At 50.1% G+C, this 21,312-nt stretch overlaps 2 protein-coding genes across 2 annotated transcripts in view; one reads left to right on the top strand and one right to left on the bottom strand.

Moving 5' to 3' along the window:
• Positions 1-164: 164 nt before the first annotated feature.
• TRAPPC5 (trafficking protein particle complex subunit 5) lies at positions 165-8,228 on the top strand. Its single transcript, XM_032957072.2, has 4 exons — positions 165-1,061; positions 1,493-1,655; positions 6,510-6,626; positions 6,894-8,228. The coding sequence occupies exons 2-4, from the start codon at positions 1,497-1,499 to the stop codon at positions 7,188-7,190; spliced, it is 573 nt and encodes a 190-aa protein (XP_032812963.1). The 5' UTR covers positions 165-1,061; positions 1,493-1,496; the 3' UTR covers positions 7,191-8,228.
• The window catches only part of DNAI3 (dynein axonemal intermediate chain 3), a 27,664-nt gene continuing 13,824 nt past the window's right edge, over positions 7,473-21,312 (bottom strand). The window contains exons 15-23 of the mRNA XM_032956667.2: positions 19,523-19,673; positions 17,949-18,036; positions 16,444-16,568; positions 14,264-14,327; positions 13,888-14,018; positions 13,268-13,547; positions 12,744-12,835; positions 12,225-12,386; positions 7,473-8,989 (exon numbers count right to left, since the gene is read on the bottom strand). Of these exons, the coding sequence (XP_032812558.1) occupies positions 8,855-8,989; positions 12,225-12,386; positions 12,744-12,835; positions 13,268-13,547; positions 13,888-14,018; positions 14,264-14,327; positions 16,444-16,568; positions 17,949-18,036; positions 19,523-19,673 (1,228 nt within the window). The 3' untranslated portion in view covers positions 7,473-8,854. The remainder of the gene's footprint in view (positions 8,990-12,224; positions 12,387-12,743; positions 12,836-13,267; positions 13,548-13,887; positions 14,019-14,263; positions 14,328-16,443; positions 16,569-17,948; positions 18,037-19,522; positions 19,674-21,312) is intronic.

A 21,312-nucleotide genomic window follows, 5' to 3' on the forward strand; every position in this document is an offset into this window, starting at 1 on the left:
AGAGAGAAGCAGTGGGAGAGAGAGAAGCAGTGGGAGAGAGAAGCAGTGGGGAGAGAGAAGCAGTGAGAGAGAGAAGCAGAGAGAGAAGCAGTGGGGGAGAGAAGCAGTGGGGAGAGAGAAGCAGTGAGAGAGAGAGAGAGAGAGAAGCAGTGAGAGAGAAGCAGTGGGAGAGAGAGAAGCAGTGAGAGAGAAGCAGTGGGAGAGAGAGAAGCAGTGGGGAGAGAGAAGCAGAGAGAGAGAAGCAGTGAGAGAGAAGCAGTGGGAGAGAGAGAAGCAGTGGGAGAGAGAGAAGCAGTGGGAGAGAAGCAGTGAGAGAGAAGCAGTGGGAGAGAAGCAGTGAGAGAGAAGCAGTGAGAGAGAAGCAGTGGGAGAGAAGCAGTGAGAGAGAGAAGCAGAGAGAGAGAAGCAGTGGGGAGAGAGAAGCAGTGGGAGAGAAGCAGTGGGGAGAGAGAAGCAGTGAGAGAGAAGCAGTGAGAGAGAAGCAGTGAGAGAGAAGCAGTGAGAGAGAAGCAGGGAGAGAGAAGCAGTGAGAGAGAGAGAAGCAGAGAGGGAGAGAAGCAGAGAGAGAGAGAAGCAGTGGGGGAGAAGCAGAGAGAGAAGCAGAGAGGGAGAAGCAGTGGGAGAGAAGCAGAGGGAGAGAAGCAGTGAGAGAGAAGCAGTGAGAGAGAAGCAGTGAGAGAGAAGCAGTGGGGAGAGAGAGCGGCAGGGAGAGAAGCAGAGAGAGAGAAGCAGCAGTGGGAGAGAAGCAGGGAGAGAAGCAGGGGGAGTAGCAGACAGAGCGGTAGGGAGGGAAGACATCTGCAACAGCACCAGAACCGGAATCGGCATCAGCAAGAGGATAACCGGCATCTGAAGCGATAGAAGGATCAACATCATCATCATCAACAGCAGCAGCAGCAGGAAGCAACAGGAAGCAACAGCTGAACAAGCAGCAGGAAGGAACAGCTGAACAAGCAGCAGGAAGAGCACCACGAGAGACGCCAAGGAAACAAGAAGCAGCAGCCAAGGCAGCTGTAAGGACGCCGGCAAGAGGCAGCAGCAGCAGCAGCAGCTCACACGAGGTGAGGTGGAGCTGCTGCTGCTCCCCCTGCTGCTATTGTCGCTATCGGAGTTACAGCAGCGGCTGCAGTTGTTGCTGTTGCTGCAGTCGTCGCTGCTATAGTTTTGTTGCTATGGTTGCTGCTCGAGCTGTTGGTAGCTTAAGCTATTGTAGTTGTTGCTGCAGATATTTCTTCTAGAGTTGCTGCTAAAATTGCTGTGGTTACTTCTATGATTATGATAGCTGTTGTCGCCCGAGCCATTGTTGGTAACTGTTGTAGCTACAGCCGATGTAGCTTCGTGTATTTGCCTTTGCTGCTGCAGTAAGTCCTGCAGCGGCCCCCTATCTGTGCTCGTTAGCTGTAGTTGTCGCTACTATACTTACTGCCATTTTATTATTTGTTTCAGCTATGGTTGGTGCCGTTTGAGCTGTTGTTGTTGTTGTTTGTTGAAGCACAATGACCATGGAGAGCCGCTTCACGAAGGGCAAGTCGAGTCTGCTGGAGCGGAGTTTGGGTCGCGGTCGCTCCGAGGTAGCCCTCAGCGCCTTCGCTCTCCTCTTCTCAGAGATGGTGCAGTACAGCCAGGCGCGGGTCTATTCCGTCAGTGAACTGCAGGTGATGTGCGACACGTGGACTCGCTCAGCAGCCAGCACCAACTCTCACACTCACCTTGCTGCACTAACTCTCACACTCACCTTGCTGCACTAACTCTCACACTCACCTTGCTGCACTAACTCTCACTCTTACACTCACCTTCCTGCACTCTCACTCTTACACTCACCTTGCTGCACGAACTCTTACACTCACCTTGCTGCAAAAACTCTCACACTCACCTTGCTGCACTTACACTCACCTTGCTGCACTCTCACTCTTACACTCACCTTGCTGCACTAACTCTCACTCTCACACTCACCTTGCTGCACTAACTCTCACTCTCACACTCACCTTGCTGCACTAACTCTCACACTCACCTTGCTGCACTAACTCTCACACTCACCTTGCTGCACACACTCTCACTCTCACACTCACCTTGCTGCACAAACTCTCACACTCACCTAGCTGCACTCTCACTCTTACACTCACCTTGCTGCACTAACACTCACACTCACCTTGCTGCACAAACTCTCACTCTTACACTCACCTTGCTGCACAACTCTCACTCTTACACTCACCTTGCTGCACTCTCACTCTTACACTCACCTTGCTGCACTAACTCTCACTCTTACACTCGCCTTGCTGCACTAACTCTCACTCTTACACTCACCTTGCTGCACAAACTCTCACACTCACCTTGCTGCACAACTCTCACTCTTACACTCACCTTGCTGCACTCTCACTCTTACACTCACCCTGCTGCACTAACTCTCACTCTTACACTCGCCTTGCTGCACTAACACTCACTCTTACACTCACCTTGCTGCACCAACTCTCACACTCACCTTGCTGCACAACTCTCACACTCACCTTGCTGCACTAACTCTCACTCTTACACTCACCTTGCTGCACTAACTCTCACTCTTACACTCACCTTGCTGCACAACTCTCACTCTTACACTCGCCTTGCTGCACTAACTCTCACTCTTACACTCACCTTGCTGCACTAACTCTCACTCTTACACTCACCTTGCTGCACTCTCACCCTCACACTCACCTTGCTGCACTAACACTCACACTCACCTTGCTGCACCAACTCTCACTCTTACACTCACCTTGCTGCACAACTCTCACTCTTACACTCACCTTGCTGCACTCTCACTCTTACACTCACCTTGCTGCACTAACTCTCACTCTTACACTCGCCTTGCTGCACTAACTCTCACTCTTACACTCACCTTGCTGCACCAACTCTCACACTCACCTTGCTGCACAACTCTCACTCTTACACTCACCTTGCTGCACTCTCACTCTTACACTCACCTTGCTGCACTAACTCTCACTCTTACACTCGCCTTGCTGCACTAACTCTCACTCTTACACTCACCTTGCTGCACCAACTCTCACACTCACCTTGCTGCACAACTCTCACACTCACCTTGCTGCACTAACTCTCACTCTTACACTCACCTTGCTGCAATAACTCTCACTCTTACACTCACCTTGCTGCACAACTCTCACTCTTACACTCGCCTTGCTGCACTAACTCTCACTCTTACACTCACCTTGCTGCACTAACTCTCACTCTTACACTCACCTTGCTGCACTCTCACTCTTACACTCACCTTGCTGCACCAACTCTCACTCTTACACTCACCTTGCTGCACCAACTCTCACTCTTACACTCACCTTGCTGCACCAACTCTCACTCTTACACTCACCTTGCTGCACTAACTATCACTCTCACCTTGCTGCACAAACTCTCACTCTCACACTCACCTTGCTGCACTAACTCTCACTCTCACCCTGCTGCACAAACGCTCACTCTCACCTTGCTGCACTAACTCTCACTCTCACCTTGCTGCACAACTCTCACTCTTACACTCACCTTGCTGCACCAACTCTCACTCTCACACTCACCTTGCTGCACAAACTCACACTCTTACACTCACCTTGCTGCACCAACTCTCACTCTCACACTCACCTTGCTGCACCAACTCTCACTCTTACACTCGCCTTGCTGCACAAACTCTCACTCTTACACTCACCTTGCTGCACTTACACTCACCTTGCTGCACCAACTCTCACTCTCACACTCACCTTGCTGCATTCTCACTCTCACACTCACCTTGCTGCACAACTCTCACTCTTACACTCGCCTTGCTGCACTTACACTCACCTTGCTGCACTTACACTCACCTTGCTGCACTTACACTCACCTTGCTGCACTCTCACTCTCACACTCACCTTGCTGCACAAACTCTCACTCTTACACTCACCTTGCTGCACAACTCTCACTCTTACACTCACCTTGCTGCACTCTCACTCTTACACTCACCTTGTTGCACAAACTCTCACACTCACCTTGCTGCACCAACTCTCACTCTCACCTTGCTGCACCAACTCTCACTCTTACACTCACCTTGCTGCACCAACTCTCACACTCACCTTGCTGCACCAACTCTCACTCTTACACTCACCTTGCTGCACAAACTCTCACTCTCACACTCACCTTGCTGCACTCTCACTCTTACACTCACCTTGCTGCACCAACTATTACACTCACCTTGCTGCACTCTCACTCTCACACTCACCTTGCTGCACTAACTCTCACTCTTACACTCACCTTGCTGCACCAACTCTCACACTCACCTTGCTGCACCAACTCTCACTCTCACACTCACCTTGCTGCACAAACTCTCACTCTTACACTCACCTTGCTGCACCAACTCTCACTCTCACACTCTTACACTCACCAGCCAGCACCAACTCTCACCCCTATACTCACCTTGCTGCACTCTCACTCTTACACTCACCTTCCTGCACTCTCACTCTTACACTCACCTTGCTGCACGAACTCTTACACTCACCTTGCTGCAAAAACTCTCACACTCACCTTGCTGCACTTACACTCACCTTGCTGCACTCTCACTCTTACACTCACCTTGCTGCACTAACTCTCACTCTCACACTCACCTTGCTGCACTAACTCTCACTCTCACACTCACCTTGCTGCACTAACTCTCACTCTCACACTCACCTTGCTGCACTTACACTCACCTTGCTGCACCAACTCTCACTCTCACACTCACCTTGCTGCACTCTCACTCTCACACTCACCTTGCTGCACCAACTCTCACTCTTACACTCACCTTGCTGCACAACTCTCACTCTTACACTCACCTTGCTGCACTCTCACTCTTACACTCACCTTGCTGCACAAACTCTCACACTCACCTTGCTGCACCAACTCTCACTCTCACACTCACTTTGCTGCACCAACTCTCACTCTTACACTCACCTTGCTGCACCAACTCTCACTCTCACACTCACCTTGCTGCACCAACTCTCACTCTTACACTCACCTTGCTGCACAAACTCTCACTCTCACACTCACCTTGCTGCACTCTCACTCTTACACTCACCTTGCTGCACCAACTCTTACACTCACCTTGCTGCACTCTCACTCTCACACTCACCTTGCTGCACTAACTCTCACTCTTACACTCACCTTGCTGCACCAACTCTCACACTCACCTTGCTGCACCAACTCTCACTCTCACACTCACCTTGCTGCACCAACTCTCACTCTTACACTCACCTTGCTGCACCAACTCTCACTCTCACACTCACCTTGCTGCACCAACTCTCACTCTTACACTCACCTTGCTGCACCAACTCTCACTCTTACACTCACCAGCCAGCACCAACTCTCACCCCTATACTCACCTTGCTGCACTAACTCACCAGCCAACACCAACTCTCACACTTACACTCACCTTGCTGCACTAACTCACCAGCCAACACCAGCTCACCCGTACACTCACCTTGCTGGACTACTCACCAGCCAGCACCAACTCACCCATACACTCACCTTGCTGGACTACTCACCAGCCAACACCAGCTCACCCGTACACTCACCATGCTGGACTACTCACCAACCAGCACTAAGTCAACTCTACACTCACTCTCCACACCCTCAATATATAAACTCACCAACCAGCACCATCCCACAAATACACATATCTCTATGCACCTCACTGCACTAATACACCAAACAGAACTATCATATCCCGCAAATATATACACACCTGTACACATGCCTATATACATTACCATACTGACACCTTCCAACATCCACACACTTGTACACATGCATATATATATACATACATTTGCTGACACACCAGTCAGTATTGTCACATCATCACATGCCTGTACAGACGTTAGTTTCCTTTAGAAAACAGAGTAGCATGAATCATCCCTATGGCTACCTAACCTTCGTCCTAACTTTAACAGATGTGACCTGACAACTGATACCCTCAGCAACCCTCACCTTTGCTCTTTACTCATTACTCTGTAACCATCACTCCAAACATCAACGTTACCCTAACCCCAAAGACATAACAATAACTCTAACCATTATAAATTCTAATCCAACGATAACCTGATCCCTGACCCAAATTTTTACTCTTAACCGAACCCTGACCATAGCCATGATTTTAACCCTCTCCTTGACTTTAACCCTTAAATATTAACTTTAACCTCTAATCCTGGCCTGAACCCAGTTGGGCTGAGGTTACAAGAAAGAGATGAATGCACAAAACTGGGATCTCTTGTGTCATGTGGTCCAATGGAATGTCACATGACTGTGACCTCTACATGACGATAACCACGTCACATGATTGTGTGGTACAGGTGATGCTATGGACTGGCACATATTTGAGAAACCCATATGATTGTATAACATGGCTCTTGACTATATCACACGGCAGTGTTATGTGATTGTTCCATGCCTGTGTGCTTCACTATCACATAACCTTGTCACATGATTACGATGACTGCATTGTCACGTGCCACCTGATTGCGGTGCAGGCGAGGCTGAGTGAGCTGGGCCGTCACGTGGGTGCGCGATCGCTGGACACACTGGTGCTGAGGGAGCGGCCAGGACGCAGGGACACGAGGCTCCTGGGGGCCCTGCTCTTCATTAAGGTGGACACCAGCACCATTGATACTGCCACCAGCATGACTGCCATTGACACTTCAACTTTTGACACTGCCACTATTAACATTTCCACCAGTGACACTGCTATTGATGATAATGGGCTGAGTGAACCCCCTAGCAGAATTTGAACTTGCAAGTAATAACGCGCATCCAAATCGTTGCACAGTAACACGTCCTGCGCATCCCCGACCTTGCTTACAAATGTCTCCCCATGACCCTACTTATGACCTCTTTTCCCTCGACTGCCCCCGCAGGTGAACCTGTGGAAGGCTCTCTTCGGCAAGGAAGCCGACAAGCTGGAGCAGGCAAACGACGATGTGAAGACGTACTACATCATCGAGCGCGAGCCGCTCATCAACACCTTCATCTCGGTGCCGCGTGACAACAGCTCGCTGAACTGTGCGTCGTTCACGGCCGGCGTGGTGGAGGCGGCGCTGGCTCATGCCGGGTTCCCCGCGCGCGTCACCGCCCACTGGCACAAGGGCACGACCCTCATGATCCGATTTGACGATGCCGTGGTGGCGCGCGACAGGGCCCTTGATACTCGCTGATGCGCAGGCGGGGAGGATTGGGGGAGGGCAGTGTGGGTTGGGTTTCCCAAAGTTCAGTACTTTTTATCCAACCCCAGTCTGCGTTTCCACATGTACCAAACTTCTCCGTGATGTAGAGAGCACTGATTCAAAGTGCTCTCTGCGTCGTGTGGAGCACACAATAGGCCCCTCGATGCTTATTGACGCCCATGATAGCAGGTGAGTGGAGATGGGCGGTGCCTCGAAAGCAGTGGGGGGAGTATGGCGTTTTTCTTTTCCAAAGTTTAATTTTTGCAACTGAACAACAATTCGCCTTTTCACATTTACCAATCTGCTGCAAAATTACGTGGAGTGTTGATGAAACTTAAGCACTCTTTACGACGTGTTGAGCTTTCACCAATCATGAGGTGTGTGTAGTGTGTAATGATTTGCATTTGAGCGGTAAATATTGATAAACATAGAGGGCCGATCTCCCTTTCCACATTTACCAAAATTCTCCATCGGGTAGAGTGCCGATTGAAATTAGGCACAGCATCCAACGGCATGTAAAGACTTGGTTTGTTTGAACAGACAACATTGTACAAAGATGAACTGGTTGGTTGTAATGACTGAAGTTTGAAATCCCTTGGGGTAGGGTGATGAGTGAGCTCGGATAAAATGTAAAGGGGATGAATGGGAAGAGAAGGTGAATGGGTAGGAGAAGGGAGGTGTGGGGAGAGGAGAGGGGTTGGCTGGAGAGAAAAGATGTGGGAATAGGGAGATTGATTTTTGCAGGATACATGGAGCTAAGCGGGGATGAGTGCTGGTGACTGGTACTGAGTGGGAATGACTGGATTGAGGTCATGACTTGCAAATCCACCATGGCCTCTTACCATGACCAACTGTGACCTCACATGACCTGCCCCCCCTCCCTCCCGTCCATGATCTCTCACCCGAATCCGCTGTGACCTCCGTCCTGAACCACCTTAACTGCTCACCTGTATCTGGTTGGGTTTATTGTCTCCCACTCACTCACATCATGGCCTGCGATTGTGTTCATTAAAGAGGGATGATCACCAATGAGGTTTACCGCGTATTGTGAAAGTGTGGGGCACCTGACCAAATACTGAACGTACATTTATTTACGGAAACACTTTTGTGTACATTGATGTATGTAGTGCATTCCTATGATGTGTCTTAGTATGTGTGTCTAAGTGGGGAGCGGTAGTATCGTGGTTATTGCGCTGTCCTACGAACCCGGTGACCCGAGTGCCATTCCCGCTCAGCTAACACCAGTGACGATTATTTGAACCTGTCCTGGGCCTCCCCGAGGTCGACTCGGCCTCAAATGAGTACCTGGTGCAGAGTGTAAACATCGTCACTAGGGAGTGGTGCTGGCCACCCATCCCCTCATGTGCCGTGCTAGTCTTCAAGGTGCTCGCTTACAGCACTTGAATCAAACATCTGTTCAGACTATTTGGGGGGGGGGGGGGGGGGGGGATCTTTATTTGTTTTCTTAGTAGCTACCAGTGTGTATTTTATGCAGGGGTGCGTCTGTGTATGTGTTTGTATAATAATAATATAGATAATATGATCGTGGTGATGCAAGCCTCTTCTCAATGCTGTCTGGAACTGTGTTGGGTGGGGGGATGGTAGTAATAGCGTTGATTGCGATGTTGTTTATTCTGATGGTGATGGTGTTGTCTTTATGCCTCCTGAAGCCTTGACTCGAGGTTGAGCTGTGAGAGGAGGAGTTTCTCCAGCTCCAGGAACTCATCGTACTCGCGTCGCTCCAGTTCATCCTGCTGCTGTTGCTCCAGCTCGCTCGCCTCCGTAGCCACCTGCACATCACAAATACAAAGTTCGCCTGTGTAGCCTACGTAGTAGTTTCTTGGGGCACCTGCTGTTAGCGATCACCGTTGAAAGCCAACATGGGGGTGTTGTGTTAAATTACACGTTTGGCCACCTTTGCCTCCCCAGTGATGATGTTTACACACCACACTGGGTGAATAATACAGGGAGGGATTAGGACCTGTTCAGATATTCGCCACTGATGTTGGTCACCAGTGGAAAATGAACTCGGATCGCTCGTGTTTGTAAGGTAGTGCACTAACCACTACATCACCATGCCCCACCTGCACCTCACATATATATATCCATACAGATACAGACATAAACACGTACACAATACATGCATCAAAGAGATGGAATTAGAATATATTTTTATTCAGAATTTATATATGTTTTAGGCCTAATTTTGGATATTCATGGCATTATCTGATCATTAAAACTTACATTGTAAGACTTTTAAACATTTAATGAAAAGAACAATTAACATTTGAGTAATTTTAATCAAATAAAAATACGTAACATTCATAAACGCATTACCTACTATAATCACCCAGAAAAATCTGTCCTGTGTCACGTCACTCCACATGAGGCCCACCCCCTCATTAATATTCATAAGTGGGTGGATTTTTACACATTTGAAGCGAAATCGCTTCAAATATGACGTTTCTTTACAGAAAGTGACGGTAAAAAATAGATCTACGCAGCACAGTGCGAGATCCGTGTGTAACGTCACTGTAAAAGAGGAACCCCCCCCCCTTCATTAATATGCCCGCCTGGAAATTTACACTGACGCACAAGAAGGTCGCGCACTCCACATGCCGCACCCCTCATTAATAATCATGAGCGGGTGGCGTCACTTCACATACCACACCCCTCCCCAATAACCATTAGCGTGTGACGTCACTCCACATGGGGCAACCCCCCCCCTCATTAATAATCATGAGCTGAACAATTTTTCTATTGCATATTTCAGATTTACTGCAATATACACCTGTCCTTAGACGGGCAAAAAAGCTAGTACCTACTATAATCGCCCAGGAATGACTGTCCTGTACGCTCGTGACGTCACTCCACATCGACCAGCCCCCTAATTAATATTCATGAGCAGGTGACGTCCTCCAAATGGACACACCTCCACCCCTCATAATCATGAGCGGGTGACGTCATTTAATATGGAGTACTCCCCCCCACTAATAATCATGAAAAAGTGACGTCACTCCACGTCGACCAGCCCCCCTCATTAATAATCATTATAAGGTGACGTCCTACAAATGGACACCCCCCTCCCCTCCCCATTCATAATAATTAGCGGCTGACGTCACTCCACATGGGGGGGGCGAGGCGCCGCCTCCCCCCCTCGGCGTCAACTGACAACCCTCACTACAAAGGCAGAACCCTCACGTCACGCCATCTCCGTGACGCTGTTGTTGAGACATAGAAGTAAAAAGGACGTCATGATGAACAAGGGATTATAACCTTAAAATGAAACAGGTCTGTGTTACCACGCCCTTACAAATTGCACACGAATTGATGCAATGAATATCACGTCACGGTCTGATTTTCGCTTGCAAGTTTAAGATTTACTGCAATACGCCCGTCTTTGGACGGGCAAAAGGCTAGTTATGTATGTTTAACTTCTTTCACACCCTATGTAGCCAACCGTGTGCTAAGCGGAGGTGCGGTACATGTTAGTCTTTATTAATAACGAGCACTACCCGCGCATTTGCACCGGATATACACCAACACCTACTATCGTTAACATACACAGACACATGCCCTATAATAGACACAGGTACATACAGCCCTTCTTCACGTAACGATACACCCATATAGACACATGGGTCCATAACAGAGGTTTTTAGGGTTAGATCGTGTAAATATAAATGTGTCGTTAAACCTGCCACTACCCAACAGCCAATTCGTCAGGGTTTTCACCTAAATAAAACATGGCACATAGTTACTAGTTCAGCACACCGGTGTGTTGGAGAGTAAACCCACAACATTTACAATTTGAGTATGACCTTTCGCCAGGAATTACAACCAGACTCATAAGCCGACAGCCAGAATTGTGGAGAAATCCTGTTTCGGTCATGAATAGAGGGATAAAAGTGATGTTGTTAGTTGTGAGCCAAACAGGTGCGAAGACCAGAGAGGGTGGGGTGGGATTTATATAAATTAAAATGTAAATCTATTATTGGTTGGGTTATTCACAGTTAATCAACATGCATAATGTACATATGTATATACATTCTGACGTTTTTGGGCCCAAAAATCACAATACCTGTTAGTGGCTGCTCACAGTTAATCACCATTGACGTATGGTGACCTGTATAGGTATGCAATTAAACAGTATATTACTGGTAGGAACCTCCTGGTTCCACCAGCCCACAGGGGATTATTGTGTCCGTCCGTCGTGCAACCAAAAATAGGAGGGGTGGGGCTGGGTGGAAAGGGGTGGGGCTGGGTGGGGAAGGCGGCCACGGCACACACGAGAGGGTGGGTGGCTACCAACCACGTCCGGCCATCTTCACGACATTTTTCCCTCCACGTGGAGAATCAACAACATGCGTTTGGAGTATGCGGCTGCTCTCAATCTCTACATTATAAGCCGCCAATTCGTAGGTATTGTACTCTTTTTTTTAGGAACAGCTTTTTTTTTCTCTCCACCATCCCAGGTCCCCACTCGGTCCCCACCCTTCACGCCGGTTTGTGCCCGCCCTCACAGTCGGACATGTTTGCGGAATACACCACGTGCCGTTGACCCTATCCACTGATGGAGCAACCCAACGCTCCTACCATCTCCCTCCGCAGGAATGTGTTACTTGATAATACGCTTCCAAGCAGCAATAAGTCGGCAGCTATAAGAACGGTTAAAATAATTTTCATTTCTCTCAATTTCAACACTTTCTAATTAGTCTTGGCCAGTAGTAACTAGTTTTGCACAAAGCCTCAACATCATCAACATTGAGTGCCCTTTTTGGCACGTGGGTTCTGCAACTGCCAACAGTTGTTTGTAAGTGTTTTAATATTTTGGCGTTCTTTTACCCTCATGCTGACCATTTGTCCTGTCTGACCAACAGATGGGTAATATATCTTTATTCCCAGTAATTAGTCCTGTATTTTATGTACCGTGCCAAATCTCACTTGGATGACACATATAGACACAAAGCTACACAAAGATGGGCCCTCCAACCATCTCCCTCACCCTCGCCCTGTCTCTCTCACCTGCTGCTTGTTTTCGCCCTGTCCCTTCTGTTGTCTCCGTTGTCCCTGCTGCTGCTGCTCCGCTTTTTGCTGCTGCTTCTCGCGTTCCCGCTGCTGTTGGCGCTGCAGAGTGAACTCCAACCGCTCCCGCTCGCGATCCAGGTAGGCAAGCATGGCGGAGACCTGGCAGGGGAGAGAGCTGGTGCTGCGTTCGTGCTCGGGGATGGTGCTCGTGCTATTGTTAGAAATTGGTATTCGTGCTGCTGCTCTGGTTAACGTTATCACTGGTTAATGGTGTTGCTTACACCGATGTTTGCATTGTGCTTTAATAGTGCTGCTGGCAATGGTGCTGGTGATTTTGAAGGTGCTAAGCATTCACGTTGGTCATAGGGTTAATGTCGGGGCTACAGCTTGTGTTGACATTAATGCCTGTGCTTGTCATGGCGTTGATGCTCGTGTTAATTTTAATATGAGTGCTAGTGTTAGTACAGCTGTTGGTGTTAATGCTGGTGGTACTGCTGCTGATGGCGCTGCTGTCACCTCAGAGGCGGCACCGTGCCGTAGGGCACGTGGCACCTCCAGTATGTGCAGGGTGCCCAGCTCGTCGCCCACGGCCAGCAGCTGCTGACGCTCTATGGCACAAAGGCAACAACATCAACAACTACGAAAATATCGATTACTAACAACTGCTAACATCAACAACAATTGAAACATACAACTGAAACACAATTGTCACAGACAATAATTGCTCACATCAACGACTAAAAACACATCACCACAGCACTGCCTGCGCGTGCAGGGGTTGCATGTGGCACCTTCTATTAGTACGGTTGGCTACATGCGGTGCGAAAGAAGCTCAACATACATGCATACGTGGCCCCAAATCCCCCTTTGTCTCCACCTGTCTCCATATTCAACTGACTCCCCGTATGTGAGTGTTTGCGGGGCGATGGACGTGGTGCTGATCGGTGGCACCACCTGCGAGTGCAGCGGTGCATGTGTCTCCTCCTGTCTCCCCGTTGTGTATGTGTGAGTGTCGTCTTCTGTGTCCGCCCCGTGCGTACGTGCGAGTGCCCGCGGGGTGATGAACGTGAGGCTGGCCGGTGACACTGCCTGCGTGTGGAGCGGCGCATGTGTGCGGTCCAGGAGGTCCCACGTCTCCAGTGCACCGTCGGCTCGTGCTAGGAACACGAGGGCGGCGCGGGACGGGGACCAGCACCCGGCCGTGTAGCCCCGGCGTGCCCCGCCCCCAGGGCCAGCATTGGCGGCTCCAGCAGCGGTGTTGGCGGTGGCGGCAGTAATTCCACCGCCAGCGTGCAGCAGTAGCAGTAGAGGGGGTTCTCCCTGCACTCACGGCCAGAGGGAAAAATCTGAAGTGCAAGCTGATGCAGCACTAAGAGCAGCAGCAGTAGCACCACTACAAACACCATAAGCAATAGCAGAAACAAAATACAAACAGTATTAGCAGCATTGGTACTATCAAACAGCATCTGCAATAGCAGCACCACATCCAACACTTTCATCACCACAACCACCAGCATGTATGCATGTTGAACTTCTTTCGCACAGTATATTGCCAACCATGCTAATCGGAGGTGCCATCACCAACATCATCATCACCATTATCACGAGCACGACTGCCACCAACATCATCACCATCTCCGCCATCACATCCTCCGCTCACCGTGCCGCCCTCCTTCCACAAAGCGAAGGAGTCGTCATCGGCTGTGAGCAGCACGCTCGGCAGCAGTGGTGACGCTTGCACTGTGTGCACTGGCCCCGCGTGCACCACACTCACGGCCAGGGGCTTCGTGCCTGTGGCCCGGGGTCAAGGTCAGAGAGCAAAGAGTCCAGGTCAAAGTCACAATGCCAAGGTTGGAGCCATGGGGATATGGGCACTTTGGGAAAGGACGCCACCGCTATAATCACCATTCCCACCACGACTTATACCACCAATGCTACCAGCACTACCACCATGATCACCACCATCTCAGCCACCATTACTACCACTGCTTACCGCCATTGTTATCAGCACCACAACCAGTACCAGCAGCACTTACTGGAGAGCTTGCCAGAGTCATTGTCCTTCTCTGGGCGCCAGTCAGTGCAGACCAGCTCCCCATCCTAGGAGCATAGACACACGGGAACAAAGAAAAATATCGCACCATGTAACCTATATATAGACTGTTGGGGCAAGTACTTTTTTGTGAACATCTATTGAGGCCGGCATGGCACACAAGGGACTGGTGTGGCCAGCTTCATACACAGCTGCCGTTCGTCTCCCCCAGTGCCAATGTTTATACACTGCACGGGGCACTCATTTAAGGCTGAGTCGACCCCGCGGAGGCCACAAACAGGTTTCAGATATCCCTCACCCCCGATGTTATCTGCGGCTGGGAATCCAACTTGGGGCGCTGGATTTGTAGCTCAGTACATTAACCACTGCAACACTGCTTGCTGCACACACATGCTTGTGTGTGCAGCGTGTGAATGTGGCATGTAAGCAGCGTGTGAATGTGGCGTGTAGGCAGCGTGTGAATGTGGCGTGTAGGCAGCGTGTGAATGTGGCGTGTAAGCAGCGTGTGAATGTGGCGTGTAGGCAGCGTGTGAATGTGGCGTGTAAGCAGCGTGTGAATGTGGCGTGTAGGCAGCGTGTGAATGTGGCGTGTAAGCAGCGTGTGAATGTGGCGTGTAGGCAGCGTGTGAATGTGGCGTGTAAGCAGCGTGTGAATGTGGCGTGTAGGCAGCGTGTGAATGTGGTGTGTAGGCAGCGTGTGAATGTGGCGTGTAAGCAGCGTGTGAATGTGGCGTGTAGGCAGCGTGTGAATGTGGCGTGTAAGCAGCGTGTGAATGTGGCGTGTAGGCAGCGTGTGAATGTGGCATGTAAGCAGCGTGTGAATGTGGCATGTAAGCAGCGTGTGAATGTGGCGTGTAGGCAGCGTGTGAATGTGGTGTGTAGGCAGCGTGTGAATGTGGCGTGTAAGCAGCGTGTGAATGTGGCGTGTAGGCAGCGTGTGAATGTGGCGTGTAAGCAGCGTGTGAATGTGGCGTGTAGGCAGCGTGTGAATGTGGCATGTAAGCAGCGTGTGAATGTGGCGTGTAGGCAGCGTGTGAATGTGGCGTGTAAGCAGCGTGTGAATGTGGCATGTAAGCAGCGTGTGAATGTGGCTTGTAGGCAGCGTGTGAATGTGGCGTGTAAGCAGCGTGTGAATGTGGCGTGTAAGCAGCGTGTGAATGTGGCGTGTAAGCAGCGTGTGAATGTGGCGTGTAAGCAGCGTGTGAATGTGGCGTGTAAGCAGCGTGTGAATGTGGCATGTAAGCAGCGTGTGAATGTGGCTTGTAAGCAGCGTGTGAATGTGGCGTGTAAGCAGCGTGTGAATGTGGCATGTAAGCAGCGTGTGAATGTGGCTTGTAAGCAGCGTGTGAATGTGGCGTGTAGGCAGCGTGTGAATGTGGCTTGTAAGCAGCGTGTGAATGTGGCGTGTAAGCAGCGTGTGAATGTGGCATGTAAGCAGCGTGTGAATGTGGCGTGTAAGCAGCGTGTGAATGTGGCGTGTAGGCAGCGTGTGAATGTGGCGTGTAAGCAGCGTGTGATTGTGGCGTGTAGGCAGCGTGTGATTGTGGCGTGTAGGCAGCGTGTGAATGTGGCGTGTAAGCAGCGTGTGAATGTGGCATGTAAGCAGCGTGTGAATGTGGCATGTAAGCAGCGTGTGAATGTGGCGTGTAGGCAGCGTGTGAATGTGGCGTGTAAGCAGCGTGTGAATGTGGCGTGTAGGCAGCGTGTGAATGTGGCGTGTAAGCAGCGTGTGAATGTGGCGTGTAGGCAGCGTGTGAATGTGGCGTGTAGGCAGCGTGTGAATGTGGCATGTAAGCAGCGTGTGAATGTGGCTTGTAAGCAGCGTGTGAATGTGGCGTGTAGGCAGCGTGTGAATGTGGCTTGTAAGCAGCGTGTGAATGTGGCGTGTAAGCAGCGTGTGAATGTGGCGTGTAAGCAGCGTGTGAATGTGGCGTGTAGGCAGCGTGTGAATGTGGCGTGTAGGCAGCGTGTGAATGTGGCGTGTAAGCAGCGTGTGAATGTGGCTTGTAGGCAGCGTGTGAATGTGGCGTGTAAGCAGCGTGTGAATGTGGCGTGTTGGCAGCGTGTGAATGTGGCTTGTAGGCAGCGTGTGAATGTGGCGTGTAGGCAGCGTGTGATTGTGCCGTGTAGGCAGCGTATGTATGTTGCATATAGGCAGCGTGCCTGCGTGCCCACTATCAGACGCGTGCTGACTGCGTCCAGGGCTTGTGGTTGCTTGGCGGAGGCCACTCTGTGGATCGCCCCATACCCAGGGACGTCCCCTCGCTGGGTCCCCACACCTCCCCGCTCTGGGTCGGGGTAAGGGGGTTAAGGGCTTGTGGTTATCAATCAATCAGGCTTCATTTATCTAGCGTAATTTGCATCAACAAACAATTCTGGCATTTTAGAGCACTTTACAAAAACGAAGTATATACATGAATGACCAACGTAAGAATATATCGGTTTAAATTAAAACAGAGGTGTAACCTAGGTGATGTCATTTAAAACGAATAAAAGCTAATATAATGAGAATGATAGATAATACATATGATTTTAATGTAATGTAGATCCCTTTATAAATGCACTGATAGATGAAGACCTGTCTACAACTTTCAGTCATGACATTGTTTTAACATACAGTACGTCACAATGCTATATAGTAACAAGACTAGTGATATCATCAGGGATTGTGATAGGGTCAGGGATATAGTGTCAGGGATTAGTGATAAGGTCAGGGCTAGTGTTTGGGTCAGACATAAAAGGGTCAGGGCTAGTGTTAGTATCAGGGCTAGTGATAGGGTCAGGTATAGTGATAGGGTCAGGGAGAGTGATAGGGTCAGAGATATGGTCAGGGATAGTGATAGGGTCAGGGATAGTGATAGGGTCAGGGAGAGTGATAGGGTCAGAGATATGGTCAGGGATAGTGATAGGGTCAGGGATAGTGATAGGGTAAGGGCTAGTGATAGGGTCAGGGAGAGTGATAGGGTCAGAGATAGTGATAGGGTAAGGGATAGAGATAGGGTCAGGGAAAGTGATAGGGTCAGAGATAGTGATAGGGTAAGGGCTAGTGATAGGGTAAGGGCTAGTGATAGGGTCAGGGATAGTGATAGGGTCAGGGATAGAGATAGGGTCAGGGATAGTGATAGGGTCAGAGCTAGTTATAGGGTAAGGGATAGTGATAGGGTCAGGGATAGTGATAGGGTCAGGGATAGAGATAGGGTGAGGGATAGTTATAGGGTAAGGGCTAGTGTTGGTATCAGGGCTAGTTATAAGGTAAGGGCTAGTGATAGGGTAAGCGCTAGTTATAGGGTAAGAGCTAGTTATAGGGTAAGGGCTAGTTATAGGGTCACGGCTAGTTATAGGGTAAGGGCTAGTGATAGGGTCAGGGATAGAGATAGGGTGAGGGATAGTGATAGGGTCAGAGCTAGTTATAGGGTAAGGGCTAGTGTTAGTATCAGGGCTAGTTATAGGGTAAGGGCTAGTGATAGGGTAAGAGCTAGTTATAGGGTCACGGCTAGTTATAGGGTAAGGGCTAGTGATAGGGTCAGGGATAGTGATAGGGTCAGGGATAGAGATAGGGTGAGGGATAGTGATAGGGTCAGAGCTAGTTATAGGGTCAGGGCTAGTTATAGGGTAAGGGCTAGTTATAGGGTCAGAGTTATAGGGTAAGGGCTAGTAATAGGACTGACCGTGGGAGGGCTCTGGGAGGCTGCGTTCCTGCAGGCTGCAGCACACGGGGTTGTACTCCCCACCCAACTCCAGCCTCGGCAGGGTCACCTGTAGGCAGAATAGTACAGCACAACACAAGCAGCATACACATCAGCATACACAGCAGCATACACAGCAGCATGTCACAGTGTACAGCTCACACAGCGCGTAATGCACAGCACACGCATCACATACACAGCACATACACAGTACGTAGCATGTTGACCAGCGATGGCCAACTGGCGTCTCCCAAGCTGCATGCGGCTATTTAATCCACCACATGTGGCTCTATCGAAGGGGCATAACATAGAACGTATGATCACGGTAGCAAAGCATAATGAATGTCTCCTGTGCTATGCCGAAAACTGTCAAAATATACATAATCTTGATTTGAAGCTTTCGTGACTGCAGGAATCCATACTCTTTGGTTCTTTCGGGAAAGTCACGTAGGTATAAAATAAAAGAAATCACGACGTTTCGGGCGCAACACAAGCGTCCATCATCAGGTGGGAAAGCTTTCTGCAAAGAACCATGCTTTCCCACCTGATGATGGACGCTTGTGTTGAGCCCGAAACGTCGTGATTTCTTTTATTTTATACCTACGTGACTTTACCGAAAGAACCAAAGAGTAATATATACATACTTATATATACACTTGGTTCTTTGCAGAACTCATAGGTACTTTTTGGCTCTTGGTCTCTTACAAGTTGGCCACCCTTGATGTAGACATACCATACACACACGTTTATAGACAACACACAATTCACAGAGCATACATACATAACACACACACATTTAAATCAATGGGGATCCATGGACAATCCCTTGGCTGTAAAATGGTCATGCAATGGAATTACATTTATTTTAATGGTAATCCAATAATCTGTATTGAAATAAATTGGAATTCTTCGGACGATAGAGATGCAGGAATCCCCATTCAAATGAATAGGATTGCGCTTGTTTACCCAGGAAATCCTCACCGAGTCTCAAGACTTGTTTTTTAGAAAGCTCCTGTCAACTGGATCCGAGTACCCTGTATTCATGAGACAATTCCTGGATGGGTCCTGGGTTCTAGCAGCGATTCCTTTAACTGCCATTAGACGGCACAGTAACCCCGTCAGAATATCATAACAGCTAATGGAGATGTTAATATGGGAATCACTCTCAGAAGAGTCACGATTTCTGGAAAGAATTGCCGACGGTGGAATTATGGAACACAAATACAATTCTTGCAGAAATTGTCCAGTAATACTGTGCAATCAACAAGAACCAGCATGTGCGACTAAGTGGTGGTGACATCAACACTGCATTTGTGCCAGAATAGGTGCACTTTGATGTAATGTGAAGTATCGAAGGCTTACTGGAAGGAGTTCACGGGACATAATCATGTGTTAAAAGTGAACTAAGATGACTGGCAGATGCACCACCTGTGCTGTCCATCATGCGAAGTTTGCACAGTTGGGACGAACACACACACATTCCGCACATGCATGAGTGTTAGGGTAAGGCCCTCTCCCAGGGACCTCCCGAGGCACCCCTTTGGGAGTTGGGTGACCTTAAGGAGAGGTCTCCAGGTGAGGTTCAGGTGTTTGAAGGTGGTGGGGACCCCGCTGGGATCGTCGATCTGTCGATGCTCTGAGCGTTTCTTGTCGCCGGGCCCGGCTGGAGCTGCTCTGCCCGGACGCACGTCCCACATGAGGATGGAGCTGAGTGCCAGCACACACACACAAAACAAAGACTAACCTATAGCCTCACCAAACTATTGGGGCAAGTGCTATTAGCGAGTACATATGAAGGCTAACAGGGCACATACACACACACGGCTGCTGAGCCTAGCACCACGCCCGGCCGCCTTTGTCTCCCCACAGTGGTGATGTTTAACACAATACTCCAGATACTAATTTATGGCCGAGTCAACCTAGGGGAGGCCCAGAACTGGTTCAGATATTTGCCACTGACGTTGGCCATGAATGGGAATCGAACTTGGCTCACCATGTTCGTTATATGGTGCTCTAACCACCACATTACCGCACCTCACGCAAACATATCATCACACCCAAGTCAAAGAAAACCCATGTCGGCTTTCAAAGACTATTGAAGCAAGTGTTGGTGACAGCCTACCAAGAGGCCTGCATGGCATCAGCTGTAAGTGGGAGCAGTAGTAACATCAAAAACATTAACATCAGCAAGAATATTAATTGTAGACGCAGCATTGAGCAGCAGCATCACCATTACGATACAAGATGGCGCCGATGATGGCAGCCTCGGCCGGTTGGTGCGCCCTGTTTTGTCCAGTTTTGTCTTGTTTTGTCTTGAGAGGGGCTTGCTGTTCAACACACTCGTGCTGGTGAGAGAGGCCTGCTTTTCATCACACCCGTGCTGGTGAGAGAGGCCTGCTGTTTTGGGGCCTGCTGTTCATCACACCCGTGCTGGTGAGAGAGGCCTGCTGTTCAGTACACCCGTGTTGAGGGGCCTGCTGTTCAGCACACCCTTGCTGGTGAGAGAGGCCTGCTGTTCAACACACCCGTGCTGGTGAGAGGGGCCTGCTTTTCAGCACACCCTTGCTGGTGAGAGAGGCCTGCTGTTCAACACACCCGTGCTGGTGAGAGGGGCCTGCTTTTCAGCACACCCTTGCTGGTGAGAGAGGCCTGCTGTTCAACACACCCGTGCTGGTGAGAGGGGCCTGCTTTTCAGCACACCCGTGCTGGTGAGAGAGGCCTGCTGTTCAACACACCCGTGCTGGTGAGAGGGGCCTGCTTTTCAGCACACCCGTGCTGGTGAGAGGGGCCTGCTGTTCAGCACACCCGTGCTGGTGAGAGAGGCCTGCTGTTCAGCTCACACGTGTTGAGGGGCCTGCTGTTCAGCACACCCGTGCTGGTGAGAGGGGCCTGCTGTTCATCACATCCGTGTTGGTGAGAGGGGCCTGCTGTTCAGCACACCGGTGCTGGTGAGAGAGGCCTGCTGTTCAGCACACCCGTGTTGAGGGGCCTGCTGTTCAGCACACCCGTGCTGGTGAGAGGGGCCTGCTGTTGAGGGGCCTACTGTTCAGCACACCCGTGTTGGTGAGAGAGGCCTGCTGTTCAGCACACCCGTGTTGAGGGGCCTACTGTTCAGCACACCCGTGCTGGTGAGAGGGGCCTGCTGTTCAACAGACCCGTGCTGGTGAGAGGGGCCTACTGTTCAGCACACCCGTGCTGGTGAGAGGGGCCTGCTGTTCAACACACCCGTGCTGGTGAGAGGGGCCTGCTGTTCAACACACCCGTGCTGGTGAGAGGGGCCTGCTGTTCAACACACCCGTGCTGGTGAGAGGGGCCTGCTGTTCATCACACCCGTGCTGGTGAGAGA

Source organism: Petromyzon marinus, chromosome 1 (genome assembly GCF_048934315.1).
Source record: "Petromyzon marinus isolate PM22_M1 ecotype Great Lakes invasive population chromosome 1, UKy_Petmar_22M1.pri1.0, whole genome shotgun sequence".
NCBI lineage: Eukaryota > Metazoa > Chordata > Hyperoartia > Petromyzontiformes > Petromyzontidae > Petromyzon > Petromyzon marinus.